Raw genomic sequence first — 13,373 nt, 5'->3', positions numbered from 1 at the left:
AAAGGGAACCCTCCTACACTATTGACGGGAATGTAAATTGGTGCAGCCACCAGGGAGAACAGTATGGAAGTGTCTCTAAACACTAAGAGTAGAGTAGCCTTATGATCCAGCAATCCCACTCCTGGGCATATATCCAGACAAACTATAATTTAAAGAGATACATTTACCCCTGTATTCATAGCAGCACTATTTTCAATACCCAAGACATGGAAGCAACCCAAATATCCAGTGACAGAGGAGTGAATAAAGAAGATGCGGTACATATATACAATAGAATACCACTCAGCCAAAAGAATGAAATAACACCATTTGCGGCAACATGGATTGACCTAGAGATTATCATACTAAACAAAGTGAGTTAGAAAAAGACAAACATCATACAAAATAACTTGGTGTGGAATCTAAAGCATGATACAAATGAACTTATCTACAGAACAGAAATAGACTCACAGACATGCGGATGCCAAGGGGCTGAGGTCCAGGGGGTGATGTGATCTCCCTGAGACTGTAGGTGAGGTCAGCTTCACACTCCTGCCCAACAGTTTTTCAGCCCAAATTTACTCTGGGCTCTGGAGGTCACCGGAGCTTCATCTGTGCAGCGTGTTGGGGGCCTCCCTGCCCACCAGTTCCTCCTGCACTGCTTGAGACATGTTAGCCTTGCTGGTGTGTTAGTTTGCCAGGAAATCAAGGCCTTTAAGCCAAGAGAACTTCAATTCTTTGGAGGCTATTGAGGAAGTGAGGCTCATGGGACCAGGGATTCAGCCTTGTATGGCTGCAGATTAGGGCAGGAAAGCATGGAAGGGGTGAGTTTAGGGAGATTAAAGCCTCTGATACATTGGCTTAGCTCTGACTTGGACACAGAAGGAAAGCAGAGTCTATGATTGAACTCTTTCTTCCTTATAAATAAGATTTTTAAGGCTTAACTGTACATCCAAGAAAATCTCTGGCATTTGGTCCCTAATGGGGTAGGTGGGCCCAGGGAGAGGCAGGGAATGAATGAAGAGGATGGAGTTACTTTAGGGAACTAGAAATTGTCATCATATACTGGTGCAGTGTGGACTTCAGAGATAAAATGAGCAGTCGTTACTGACTTCTGGAAAATTCAGGTAAGACATGAACACCTACAACTCCCAGACACTCAGTTGGAGGAGTAACCATCGTTAGCCATAGTTACCATGGCTTCTAAGTCAGCATTCACAATCTTAAATAAGAAAAGTTCCTCTTAACCACCCACAAGAATCTAAGTAACCCTCTTTGCATATTGCCATTTTATAGAATGAACTCTTTGTATTGAGTATGTGGTAAGTTTATACTTGATAAGACCAATCAAAAGGGGACAAGTCAGTCCCTCAGAACCTACCATTCAATTAAATACATTCAGAGTATATTTTTAATATGAACTTACACCTAACAACATAGCTTTTAACAAAGATTGGAGGGGTGGGGGGAGGAGGACAGATTCAGCTTTTAGGGGGTCTGAAGTTCTACAGTTTTAAAAGCTCTCTTTTATGTCTATACACAAAATCATTAAAGAAAAAAATGTCTGTGACCACTTTGATGCCATCTGATAGAGATGACCTATTACAGAAGGAAAAGAGTGGAAAGAGATAGCAGTCTTCACTGATTGCAGTTACTATATATTACTTTTGCAAAATTTATAAAATTTACCAAGATTTACGACCAAATGATTGCTAAGGTCTTTCTCAAAAGCGTGTGCAAGTGAGGGAATTAAGTCTGAAATTTGTGCTTTACTGGCCTCACAGCAAATTTTCCCTGCAGGCATCCCAGCTTAGTGGGTAAAGAACCTGTCTGCAATGCAGGAGATGCAGGTTCAATCCCTCAGTCGGGAAAATCTCCTGGAGAAGGAAATGTCAACCCACTCCAGTATTCTTGCCTGGAAAATCCCATGGACAGAGGAACCTGGTGGGCTACAGTCCATAGGGTCACAAAGAGTTGGACACAACTGAAGTGACTGAGCACACAAGTCTTCACTGCAGCTTTTACGGGCCGAAACTACCACCAGAACCATCTAAACTGCGAGTCCTCAAGGAAGAAACGTATATTGTAGGACACAATTGATTCAGAACAGGGACAGCATGACAGGCTCCAAATGCTGACTGGCCAAGACCAAGGCTGGACAGGACGCCCGCCACACTCCTTGACAGCATGGTGGAATCATACAAAGCGCATGGAGAAACGGCACAGTACCGCATCTGGGCTGTGCAATGTGGCATTAAATGATGTAGATATATAGTATCTCTGGTGACCTTACTTATTACCAGTTCAGCATAACTGTGGTCCATGCATCGACTTGACCTCAACAGGCAATGACATGTAAGGGGCAGTGGAGATATGTGGATAAAGAAGTGACGTTTTAATATGATCCTGAATTTTCTAATGAAAATACCGAAGCAGAGAGAAATTGATTTGCCCAAGTGAGAAGGCTGATGGCCAGGTTTACTTTGTTTTGTGTTTTATCCACATGCCTCCATTGGTAATGAGGTCACCTGCCTGAAGTTTACCTACTAGTATGTGGGCTCTTCTCTGAGCTTTCCAAGTCTGTGGTAAAGTGCTCCTTGAAATGTTTACAACCGGAGATAGATGTGATGTGCTACATACACAGCCAGGTTCCAACGATTATAAACATCTACAGTAGGAAATGGCAACCTGCTCCAGTATTCTTGCCTGGAAAATCCCACGCACAGAGGAGCCTGGTGGGCTACAGTTCATGAGGTCACAAAGAGTCGGACACAACTGAGCACACATTATTACAGACATACATTATTCTTTTTCAAGTATAAAATCAGAAAGCTGTACATATTAAGAAATGCTAGAGGAACAAAGTGTGTTTGGCTTTCTCTATGACTAATATGTGTGAATTGTTATGCTGTGTGTTTTCTTTTCCTTTGGAGTTAGTAACACTTTTTATGAAGGTTGAGACAGTAACATACAAAAATCAAGCACTTTCCTTTATGTTATGCAATAAGCAGTAGAAAGTAATTAGAAAATAGGAAAACAGAAAACTCTAAGATATTTCAAGTAAGGAGAAATTGAATATAGGGCATTAGTTACAAAAGTATAGGAAGGATTGGTGGAATAAATGGAGGAGAAATTACCCAGAGATCAGTCACTGCCATCACTGGGCTGGGAGCCCCAAGCCTATATTCCCTGCATCCACTGCCAGTGCAAAATGTGATGGGTTTTTTTTGGACTGGACATTGGTGGCTCAAAGGTAAAGAATCTGCCTGCAATGCAGGAGGCGCAGGAGCTACAGGTTCGATCCCTAGGTCTGGAATATCCCATGGAGGAGGGCATGGCTACCCACTCCAGAATTCTTGCCTGGAGAATCTCATGGACAGAGGAGCCTGGTGGGGCTACGTTCCATAGGGACGCAGAGTCGGACATGACTGAAGTGACTTTGTGTGCATACACCAAACACACACATGAGTATTATGGACAAAATGTAGAATTCAACGAGGTAATGAGAGTAGGGATTAGTACCCTTATAAGGTGGGGCAACAAAACACCTGCTCTATCTCCCCCACCACCCTCCGCCACTCTTCTCTGCAAGAGCAAAAGAGGTCATAGGAGCACGCAGCCAGACGGTGGCTGCCTGCAAGCCAAGAGAAGAAGCCTCAGAACAAAATTTACCTTGGCAACACCTTAATCTTGGAGTTCCAACCTCTAAAACTGTGAGAAATAAATTTCCATTGTTTAAATCACCTTGTCTGTGGTACTTTACCTAGAAAACTAACCCAGAACAAAAAAAGAAAGTCAATAAAATATCAAATATTAACTAAAATGAAAACTAAATGACAGTAGAACAGGCTGAGTTTGAAGGAATAAAAGAAAGGGAGACAAAATAAGACGACAGAAAGGATTATAAAATGTCTTCCTCCTTTCTTCTCATATCCTCCTATCTGTTTTTTCTTTTCTTTTACAAAAGGAAAAAAAGTTTTTTATTCTTATTTTACAAGCAGAAAGGCCAAGTGAATAATTGAGTGATTATCCAGGGAACTGAATTAATATAAAAAGTCTAAATAACTCAAGTCAAATCCCTTTTTTTAAACTACAGTATCTCTCAGTTCAGTTCAGTTCCGTCGCTCAGTGGTGTCCAACTCTTTGTGACCCCATGAAGCGCAGCACGCCAGGCCTCCCTGTCCATCACCAATTCCCAGAGTCCACCCAAACCCATGTCCATTGAGTTGGTGATGCCATCCAACCATCTCATCCTCTGTCGTCCCCTTCTTCTCCTGCCCTCAATCTTTCCAAGCATCAGGGTTTTTTCCAATGAGTCAGCTCTTCTCATCAGGTGGCCAAAGTACTGGAGTTGCAACTTCAACATTAGTCCTTCCAATGAACACCCAGGACTGATCTCCTTTAGGATGGACTGGTTGGATCTCCTTGCAGTCCAAGGGACTCTCAAGAGTCTTCTCCAACACCACAGTTCAAAAGCATCATTTCTTTGGCACTCAGCTTTCTTTATAGTCCAGCTCTCATATCCATACGTGACCACTGGAAAAACCAGAGCTGCCGGGAGCCACCACGGGAGATCCCACCCATGACAAGGTCATGTGGAAGAGATCTGACGAGCAAGGCAGATCAGAACTCGAGGGACCCCCTGGATCTGCTCGAGCATCTACCCCCAAACCAGAATCTGTCTGTCTTACTATTTTGTGCCTTTCACCAACTCTTCTGACATTAACAGGGGGCTATCCCCGACCGCCTTTCTCTGGAAAAAGTCAACTTAGGGCTTTAGTTAATAGGTCTCCTGGGCATGATAGGAGTGTTTCAATTCAAACCCCTCTGATGGCTTTTAGCTTGCCTGACAGGTTTATCCAGATTCTTGCAGCTGCGCATGTGATTGTTCACAGCCTCCCAACCATGAGAGACACGGGAAGCCTAAAACATTCTAAAAATATAGAGCCTTTCGAAGAGTTAAAAACTATTAGAGTAGTGCTGGTGTAGGATTTCATTGTTGAGCCAATGCTTGCTGCCAAGTTCCCATATCTCTTATCCATTGTGCACCTGGGAGTGTATTGGTTAACATAGTTGGAATGTAAGAAAAACAAGTAGCAACCTTGGAATTAACCACATCAGACCTTTGAGCTAATTGGTTCTTTGTTGTAACTCACTGCACCTTTGCTCCCTGAGAATGTAACTCTGTTTAGCACTTTCTGAGGCTGACATAGATTAGAAATATAAAGAAAAAACACTTCAAGGGAAAATAAGTTTTCTTATTGAGCAGCTTTTATCAAAAAAGAGTCATAAAATGTCCACAGGCCTCCAAGGCCAGAAGATAATGTACACAACATTGTTTATGGGAAAGGTATGCAGAAAAAATCCTGGTTTCGATAAAGACAAAACAGATGTAATGTTTGGGCTGACTCTGTATGACTTTGCATCTTTCATTTGCCTCTATGTACAAGTCAAGGTATAAAAGTTCCTTTTGAAAATAAAGTTATGGGCCTCGTTCACCGAAGCTTGGTCTCCCCGTGTCATTCTTTCTCTCTCTCTCTCTTTCTCTCTTATTCCCGATGCCGTCATCCTGAGGGTAACCCTGGATCCTTCTGGGGCTGGACCCCGGCACATAGCCTTGACTAGACGGACCTTTGTTGGCAAAGTAATGTCTCTGCTTTTTAATATGCTATCTAGGTTGGTCATAACTTTCCTTCCAAGGAGTAAGCGTCCTTTAATTTCATGGCTGCAATCACATCTGCAGTGATTTTGGAGCCCCCAAAAATAGTCTGACACTGTTTCCACTGTTTCCCCATCTATTGCCATGAAGTGATGGGAACGGATGCCATGATCTTAGTTTTCTGAATGTTGAGATTTAAGCCAACTTTTTCACTCTCCTCTTTCACTTTCATCAAGAGGCTCTTTAGTTCCTCTTCACTTTCTGCCATAAGGGTGGTGTCATCTGCATATCTGAGATTATTGATATTTCTCCCGGCAATCTTGATTCCATCTTGTGCTTCCTCCAGCCCAGCGTTTCTCATGATGTATTCTGCATATAAGTTAAATAAGTAGGGTGACAATATACAGCCTTGACGTACTCCTTTACAATTGTCATAATCTTTCTTTCACTTGCCTCTACAGATAACACTAATGCTTCCTTAATTTTAATATACTGGACATAAGATGTATCCAACAGCTAAATTTCAAGAGCAAAGAAAACAAAAATTACGAATTTCTGATGAAACCCAAGTAAAGAAAATACCCCAAACCTATGTGCAACTTATATGGAATGCATACTCCTATAATAGATAATACCATATGCCATATTTCTGCAGTTGAAATGTTTAGGATCTTACACTGTTTTTGCAAAATATAAGTGAAGCTAAGGAAACAAAATTTATTAGTTTAAAAGAAAGTAAAACCTTTCTATAAATTATTTTTAAAAGGTAACAATACTTAAAAATTATTTTATATTGGGAACACATCCAGATGTCAATTTCCTAGATGATCTAGAAAGTTAAAAAAATTTGCAATACTTTTGTAACACCAAAATGCCACAGCTTCTATGCACAAGGAATGAGACCTATGGGGAGAAATTGGTAAATTTAGGAAAAATAGGAAATTCAGACAAGGAAACTCACTCCTGGCCCCTACCAAGTGTGAGTCCCTTAAGTAGACCAAACATAAGTACATTTGTCTGTACATTCAAGCCTTCAGGGTGCTGGAAAGCAAGATAACTATAGTTTTTATAGTTAGACAAGTGCTTTTTGATGGAGCATTTTTAATAAGACTTGAATTTAGAGCTATGATTCTCCTAAGAGAGGAAGGAATATCATAAATAGAATCAGCAAGTGGTTTTGTCAAAAGAAACACACTCTCACATGCCCCCTCCTCCCAGTCAACAGTCCAGGTGTTGGGGGGAGGGGGTCCCAATACTGAAGGGAGCCGTGTAGCAGTCCCTCAGTCCTGCAAGAATTAATGACACAGAAGAACAAACACGGAAAAGTATTTTGTGGCAGTAAGAAAGCAGTATAAAAAAAACCAGAATTCTCATCTTGTGTTTTATTTCTTCTACTTTTACAAAACAACTGTTTCAAAACTTTCTTACAAAAACTTTAAAAAGACACATATACATGACATGTAGGAGATGAGAATAATGTTCCTCTAATACAAAAGCATTAAACAATATTTTGGGTGCTGGATAGCACTTCTGGCCCGTTTATTTATTAAGACTAGAATCCTCAGAGTTCTCCACTGTGACATTTTCTAACACAGTATTACTGGTTGTGGAAAGTAATTTGCCTGAACTGCTCTCCTTTTCAGTCTCTTCCCAAGTAGTTGTCAGAGGCCTCCTGAGGGTTTCCGGAAGCAAGAATGTTAGAACTCCACTCACTAAGGCCAAAGTCCCAACAAGCAACTAGAAGGAAGCAAAAAAACCAAAAGTGACACATCCAGAAAGAAATGTGCTCTTCAGAGAATAATCATTTCTGAACTTTGTTCAGAGGGCAATAGAATTGAAATTGACATAACAGCTGGCATTTTTGTTTCTCAGTAAGACCTTTTTGAATTCCGGTAGTTGGTGATGGACAGGAAGGCCTGGCGTGCTACAATTCATGGGGTCACAAAGAGTCAGACATGACTGAGCGACTGAACTGAACTGATGACCTTTTTGGTTACTTTTAATTAGTTGACTAAGCTTAATCTGATCATTCATCAACCACCATGGAGCACCTACTCAATAAATCCCAGTTACTGCCTGCATTATTACTCTTGTAGGCACAGTCCTAGGAGCTACACTGAAGAAAAAAAACTCCCTGCCCTGTCTTGCCAGGCTCCAGAGCCTCATGGGAGAACCCAGCATCTTGGATTTGGACTTGATGGTCAGGGATTGTCTTAGTCAACCCTGCTCCTGCCCGCAATAATGGACACGCTATCAGTATTCAGTAAATGGTGGGGACTGAATAAATGCATGCATGCACCAATGAACAGTTCAATGAACCAAAATCTGTAGCATTTAGGGGGAAACAAAACAGAGGCAATGGAAACTAGCTGCTACTTTGTGTGGGGGGAACATCACTTCATGGGAAATAGATGGGGAAACAGTGAAAACAGTGTCAGACTTTATTTTTGGGGGCTCCAAAATCACTGCAGATGGTGACTGCAGCCATGAAATTAAGACGCTTACTCCTTGGAAGGAAAGTTATGACCAACCTAGATAGCATATTGAAAAGCAGAGACATTACTTTGCCAACAAAGGTCCACTAGTCAAGGCTATGGTTTTTCCAGTGGTCATGTATGGATGTGAGAGTTGGACTGTGAAGAAGGCTGAGCACTGAAGAATTGATGCTTTTGAACTGTGGTGTTGGAGAAGACTCTTGAGAGCCCCTTGGACTGAAAGGCGATCCAGCCAGTCCATTCAGAAGGAGATCAACCCTGGGATTTCTTTGGAAGGAATGATACTAAAGCTGAAACTCCAATACTTTGGCCACCTCATGTGAAGACTAGACTCATTGGAAAAGACTCTGATGCTGGGAGGGATTGGGAGCAGGAGGAGAAGGGGCCGACAGAGGATGAGATGGCTGGATGGCATCACCGACTCGATGGACGTGAGTCTGAGTGAACTCCGGGAGTTGGTGATGGACAGGGAGGCCTGGCGTGCTGCAATTCATGGGGTCACAAAGAGTCAGACACGACCAAGCGACTGAACTGAACTGAACTGAACGACAGTTTCCAAGTGATTTCTTATAAAAATTCAGTATTTCTTTACCTTCCAGGTTTTGACACATGAAAGGCAACCTTTTAGACTACCACCAAGGTGTTTGCTTTCAAAAATGCAAATCACATTAAAAAACTAAAGTCTGTATATCTCTTCTCTGTTGACCACTATGAAGATATGGGTGGGTTTTAGAACTAAATCTGGTTATAGTCTGTAAAAACTTTGTTTTTACATAATTTAAACTCCTTTAGCAAAAAGTACTGAGAAGAGCCCATAAAAATAAATTAAGGCATAGGCTTTCTGATAAATCTGCATGTTTGGTGCTTTTATAGTCTCTGAGATGCAGTGTAAATTGAGACACGACATGAGGCCACATCAGGTACAGATGTGACCTGGGAAGACAGTTCTTGACTTGTTTTGCAAAACACTGATAACCTAATTCCAGAAATGCATGAGTAAGCCAAGAAACAGTAACAGAATTTAAAGTGATATTACAAAGGACGTAGAAATCCCAAGAGAGACCTCTGTCAGGGTCTGAAAAACACTGAACAAGTCTAAACAAGAAATAGAATCAAATGGACAATTCAAGACAAGACTGGATTTTCTTTTTTAACTTGGTAGAATCAGTTCAATTCAGTTCAGTTCAGTCACTCAGTCGTGTCTGACTCTTTGTGACCCCATGGACTGCAGCATGCCAGGCCTCCCTATCTATCACCAACTCCCGGAGTTTACTCAAACTCATGTCCATTGAGTTGGTGATGTCATCCAACCATCTTATCCTCTGTTGTCCCCTTCTCCTCCTGCTTTCTATCTTTCCCAGCATCAGGGTCTTTGCAAATGAGTCAGCTCTTTGCATCAGGTGGCCAAACAATTGGAGTTTCAGCTTCAACATCAGTCCTTCCAATGAATATTCAGGTCTGATTTCCTTTAGGATGGACTGGTTGGATCTCCTTGCAGCCCACGGGACTCTCAAGAGTCTTCTCCAACACCATAGTTCAAAAGCATCAATTCTGCGGTGCTCAGCTTTCTTTATAGTCCAACTCTCACATCCATACATGACCACTAGAAAAACCATAGCCTTGACTAGATGGACATTTGCTGGCAAAGTAATGTCTCTGCTGAAAAGTATGCTGTCTAGGTTAGTCAGAACTTTTCTTCCAAGGAGCAAGCATAGTAGTGAGTAGTGAGAATAGTCAGGCACTGAATAAACTCAGAACCTTGCATCTCTCCTTTCACTCCAAGCAGGTCCCCCATCCCTATGGCCAGCCCTCGCTACCCCACACAAGCACTCCAACAACCCCCTCAATCCCACCTCTCCCTCCCCCTGACCAGGAGGAGCCTTTGTCCCCTCTCACCTTCTCCTGGGGGAGGGCGGTGGAGGGGCGGGGTCTTCCCCCATCAATAGATCTCCCTTCTTTCTCACAAACTTTTGATCTTTTCCTTTCCACTGGCTAGTTTCCCTCAGTAAAAATAAATTTCTTGAGCTTCTTACAATCTCTGTACCCACTCTGCCTGGGAACTTGTACTTGCTACCTGTATGGCCCTGGGCAGGTGACTTAATTTTTCTGCTCCTCAGTTTCCTTATCTGTAAAATAGAAATAATTAATACTGCCGCTGCTGCTGCGAAGTTGCTTCAGTCATGTCCGACTCTGTGAGACCCCAGAGACGGCAGCCCACCAGGCTCCCCCGTCCCTGGGATTCTCCAGGCAAGAGTACTGGAATGGGGTGCCATTGCCTTCTCCAAATAATACTACCTGCCCCCAAAGGACTGTTGAAAGGATTAAATTAAATAACACATTTAGGGCACTTAAAACAGTAACAGTTGAGGAGCCAATAAACGGTAGCTGTCATTACTACTCTCTATCTTCTGAAACAAGCAAGAGGCTCTCCGCCTCAGCCCACATCCACTGCAGCCCCCGCCCATCTTCTCCACAGCAGTCCCTGCTTCTCCTTCCATCCTGCCCGCCCCCGCCTCCCCCACCCCCAGCAGCATGGCCCCACCCAACACCCATGGACGCTGCTCTTCCCAGGCCACAGATTCCTAGCTGCCAAACCTGACAGCCGGAAGCTGGGAGCCGTTCTGCCTTCCTCGCCTCCCTGCCTCCTTTGGGGTCCCAGTCACCTCCCCTGTTGCCCCCTCAGTTTCTGCCCTGAACCCCTCTTCCCATCTGGCGCTAAATGCCACTGTTTCCAGGCTTCTGCTCTTCAGTCTCCCTCCCTTTTCCCTCATCCGTCATAAGCTGATTCTCAAGCCTGTACCCCTCGGAGTTCCAGACCTGTAAAGGCACCAGCCTCCCCTCTGCCCCTCACCCCGCTGCCCCCTCCCCAGCCATCAAGCAGGCACCTCCCACTCCTCACCCACAATTCAAGTGCACTGTTCCTCCCCACCTCAGCCTTGTTGCTCCTCCTAGAGTCCCCTACAGCCCTGAGAACAACCTTCCACCCCTCCTGCTGTCCCCCTCCACCATACCCAACTTGTCACGGGTCCAGGGGGTAACACTTTTCCATTCTGTCCGCTCCAACCCGCCTTTAGTCTGATATTCTGACCTCCTTTGAGATCCCTGCATCCTTTCACCCTTACCTCCTGACACCCACACCACCCTGGGTGTTGGCAGCAATGCTTGCACCCAGACCCAAACTGGCCATGTTTCTTTTCCCCTCTAAGTTTTTGCCTTTCTGTTGCCTCTGCATGGAATTCCCTTATCTCCTCTTCCACCTGGCTGACTCTCACCGGCCCCTCCAGACACAGATGAAAGGCCCCTCTTGCAGGAAACTTTTCCTCTGGCCCTAGCTGGGTTGGTAGCCCTCTCCTGCAACCCCATAACCCCAACATTCCCTACCCCAGCCCTCTTCTCTGGGACCTCTGCCTTCCACACCAGTTTGGAAATCTTTCAGGACAAATGCTGTTTCTTTCATCCCTGCTCCTTATCACCTAATTCAAAATCAACACTCAACCTTTGCCAAATGAGTTCACAAATACAAAGATTATGTGAATTAGATGTCCACTTTTTCCCTTAGATTACTTAAAAATAGTGGTTGAAAATAAAAGCAACAGAAGGAATGATGCTCATGTACTTCTTCTGGAAAGAGAAAATATAAACTTATCTTCTAGATAATTACATCTATTCCTCGAAAGGAAAATACTGGCTCCCTGGGCAGTTTGACACCCATAAATAAGCTTAATGAGAAATTTAATAATTTATTTTTTTACTCATTAAAAATAACAAGCTACATCTGCTACATCCAAAGGAAGCACATTCACAGAATATTTTTGCAAATACACACAAGACCGTGATGACAGAGGTGGTCCTGGGGGAGGGGGCATGAGGGTCAAAGTGGAAGAACTTTTTTCTCTGCACCCCCTTTAGGACTGTTTGTTTAACCTACGAAAAAGGCATGGTATTTGGATTTGAACCCAGGTATGTCATTTAAGGGCTTCCCTGGTGGCTCAGATTGTAAAGAATCTACCTGCAATGTAAGAGACATGGGTTCGATCCCTGGGTTGGGAAGATCCTCTGGAGGAGGGCATGGCAACCCACTCCAGTATTCTTGCCTGGAGAATCCCCACAGACAGAGGAGCTTGGCGTGTTATAATCCATGGGGTCACAAAGAGTCAGACATGACTAAGCGACTAAGCGACTAAGCACAGCACAGAACATGTCATTTAAATAGTGATAGCAAAAACAGCACCTACGTTCTATGAACGGAAAAGACCCTGATGCTGGGAAAGCTTGAGGGCAGGAGAAGAGGTAGGCTACAGAGGAAAAGATGGTTGGATGGTATCACTGACTCAGTGGACATGAGTTTGAGCAAACTCCGGGAGGTAGTGAAGGACAGGGAAACCTGGTGTACTGCAGTCCATGAGGTCCCAAAGAGTCGGACACGACTGAGCAACTGAACAAAAACAACATTCTGTGAAGACTGCTTTTCGTAAAGCAAGTGAAATAGAGCTTGTCATATAACATGCACTATTAGAGTAGCTGTTAAATAAAATTTAAAATCCCTTTTAACTTTATAGTCTGTAATGGATCTTTATGGATATCCTTAAAAAAAAATCTTTATTTGGTTTTAGTGACTTTATAGCAGTTTGCTTTTATAGATTTATCTATCTTCTTCTATGTGTCTTGGCTTATTTTTTAAAAACATCTTTTCCACTTTCATCTTCTGTTAATGAGGAACATAAAGAAGAGAAGCAAAAAGCAAAGGAGAAAAGAAAAGATACAAGCATCTGAATGCAGAGTTCCAAAGAATAGCAAGGAAAGATGAGAAAGCCTTCCTCAGTGATCAGTGAAAAGAAACAGAGGAAAACAACAGAATGGGAAAGACTAGAGATCTCCTCAAGAAAATTAGAGATACCAAGGGAATATTTCATGCAAAGATGGGCTCAATAAAGGGCAGAAATGGTATGGACCTAACAGAAGCAGAAGATATAAAGAAGAGGTGGCAAGAATATACAGAAGAACTCTACAAAAAAGATCTTCATGACCCAGATAATCAAGATGGTATGATCACTCACCTAGAGCCAAACATCCTGGAATGTGAAGTCAAGTCGGCCTTAGAAAGCATCGCTACGAACAAAGCTAGTGAAAGTGATGGAATTTCAGTTGAGCTATTTCAAACGCTAAAGGATGATGCTGTGAAAGTACTGCACTCAATATGTCAGCAAATTTGGAAAACTCAGCAGTGGCCACAGGACTCG

The 13,373-nt window shown here is 43.1% G+C and overlaps 1 protein-coding gene across 2 annotated transcripts in view; it reads right to left on the bottom strand.

Annotated features, from left to right (window-relative positions):
• Positions 1–7,000: 7,000 nt before the first annotated feature.
• Positions 7,001–13,373, bottom strand: part of SLC22A16 (solute carrier family 22 member 16) — a 35,254-nt gene continuing 28,881 nt past the window's right edge. Inside the window, exon 8 of one of the 2 annotated variants that reach the window (XM_027551211.1) lies at positions 7,001–7,375. In XM_027551211.1, coding sequence (XP_027407012.1) covers positions 7,178–7,375 — 198 coding nt within the window. In that variant the 3' untranslated portion in view covers positions 7,001–7,177. The remainder of the gene's footprint in view (positions 7,376–13,373) is intronic. The other variant, XM_027551212.1, reaches the window with a different exon arrangement.

The sequence above is a fragment of the Bos indicus x Bos taurus genome, chromosome 9, assembly GCF_003369695.1.
Source record: "Bos indicus x Bos taurus breed Angus x Brahman F1 hybrid chromosome 9, Bos_hybrid_MaternalHap_v2.0, whole genome shotgun sequence".
NCBI classification, from domain to species: domain Eukaryota; kingdom Metazoa; phylum Chordata; class Mammalia; order Artiodactyla; family Bovidae; genus Bos; species Bos indicus x Bos taurus.
Note: the sequence above shows the minus strand (reverse complement) of the source record. Positions and strands in the feature narration are given on the sequence as shown.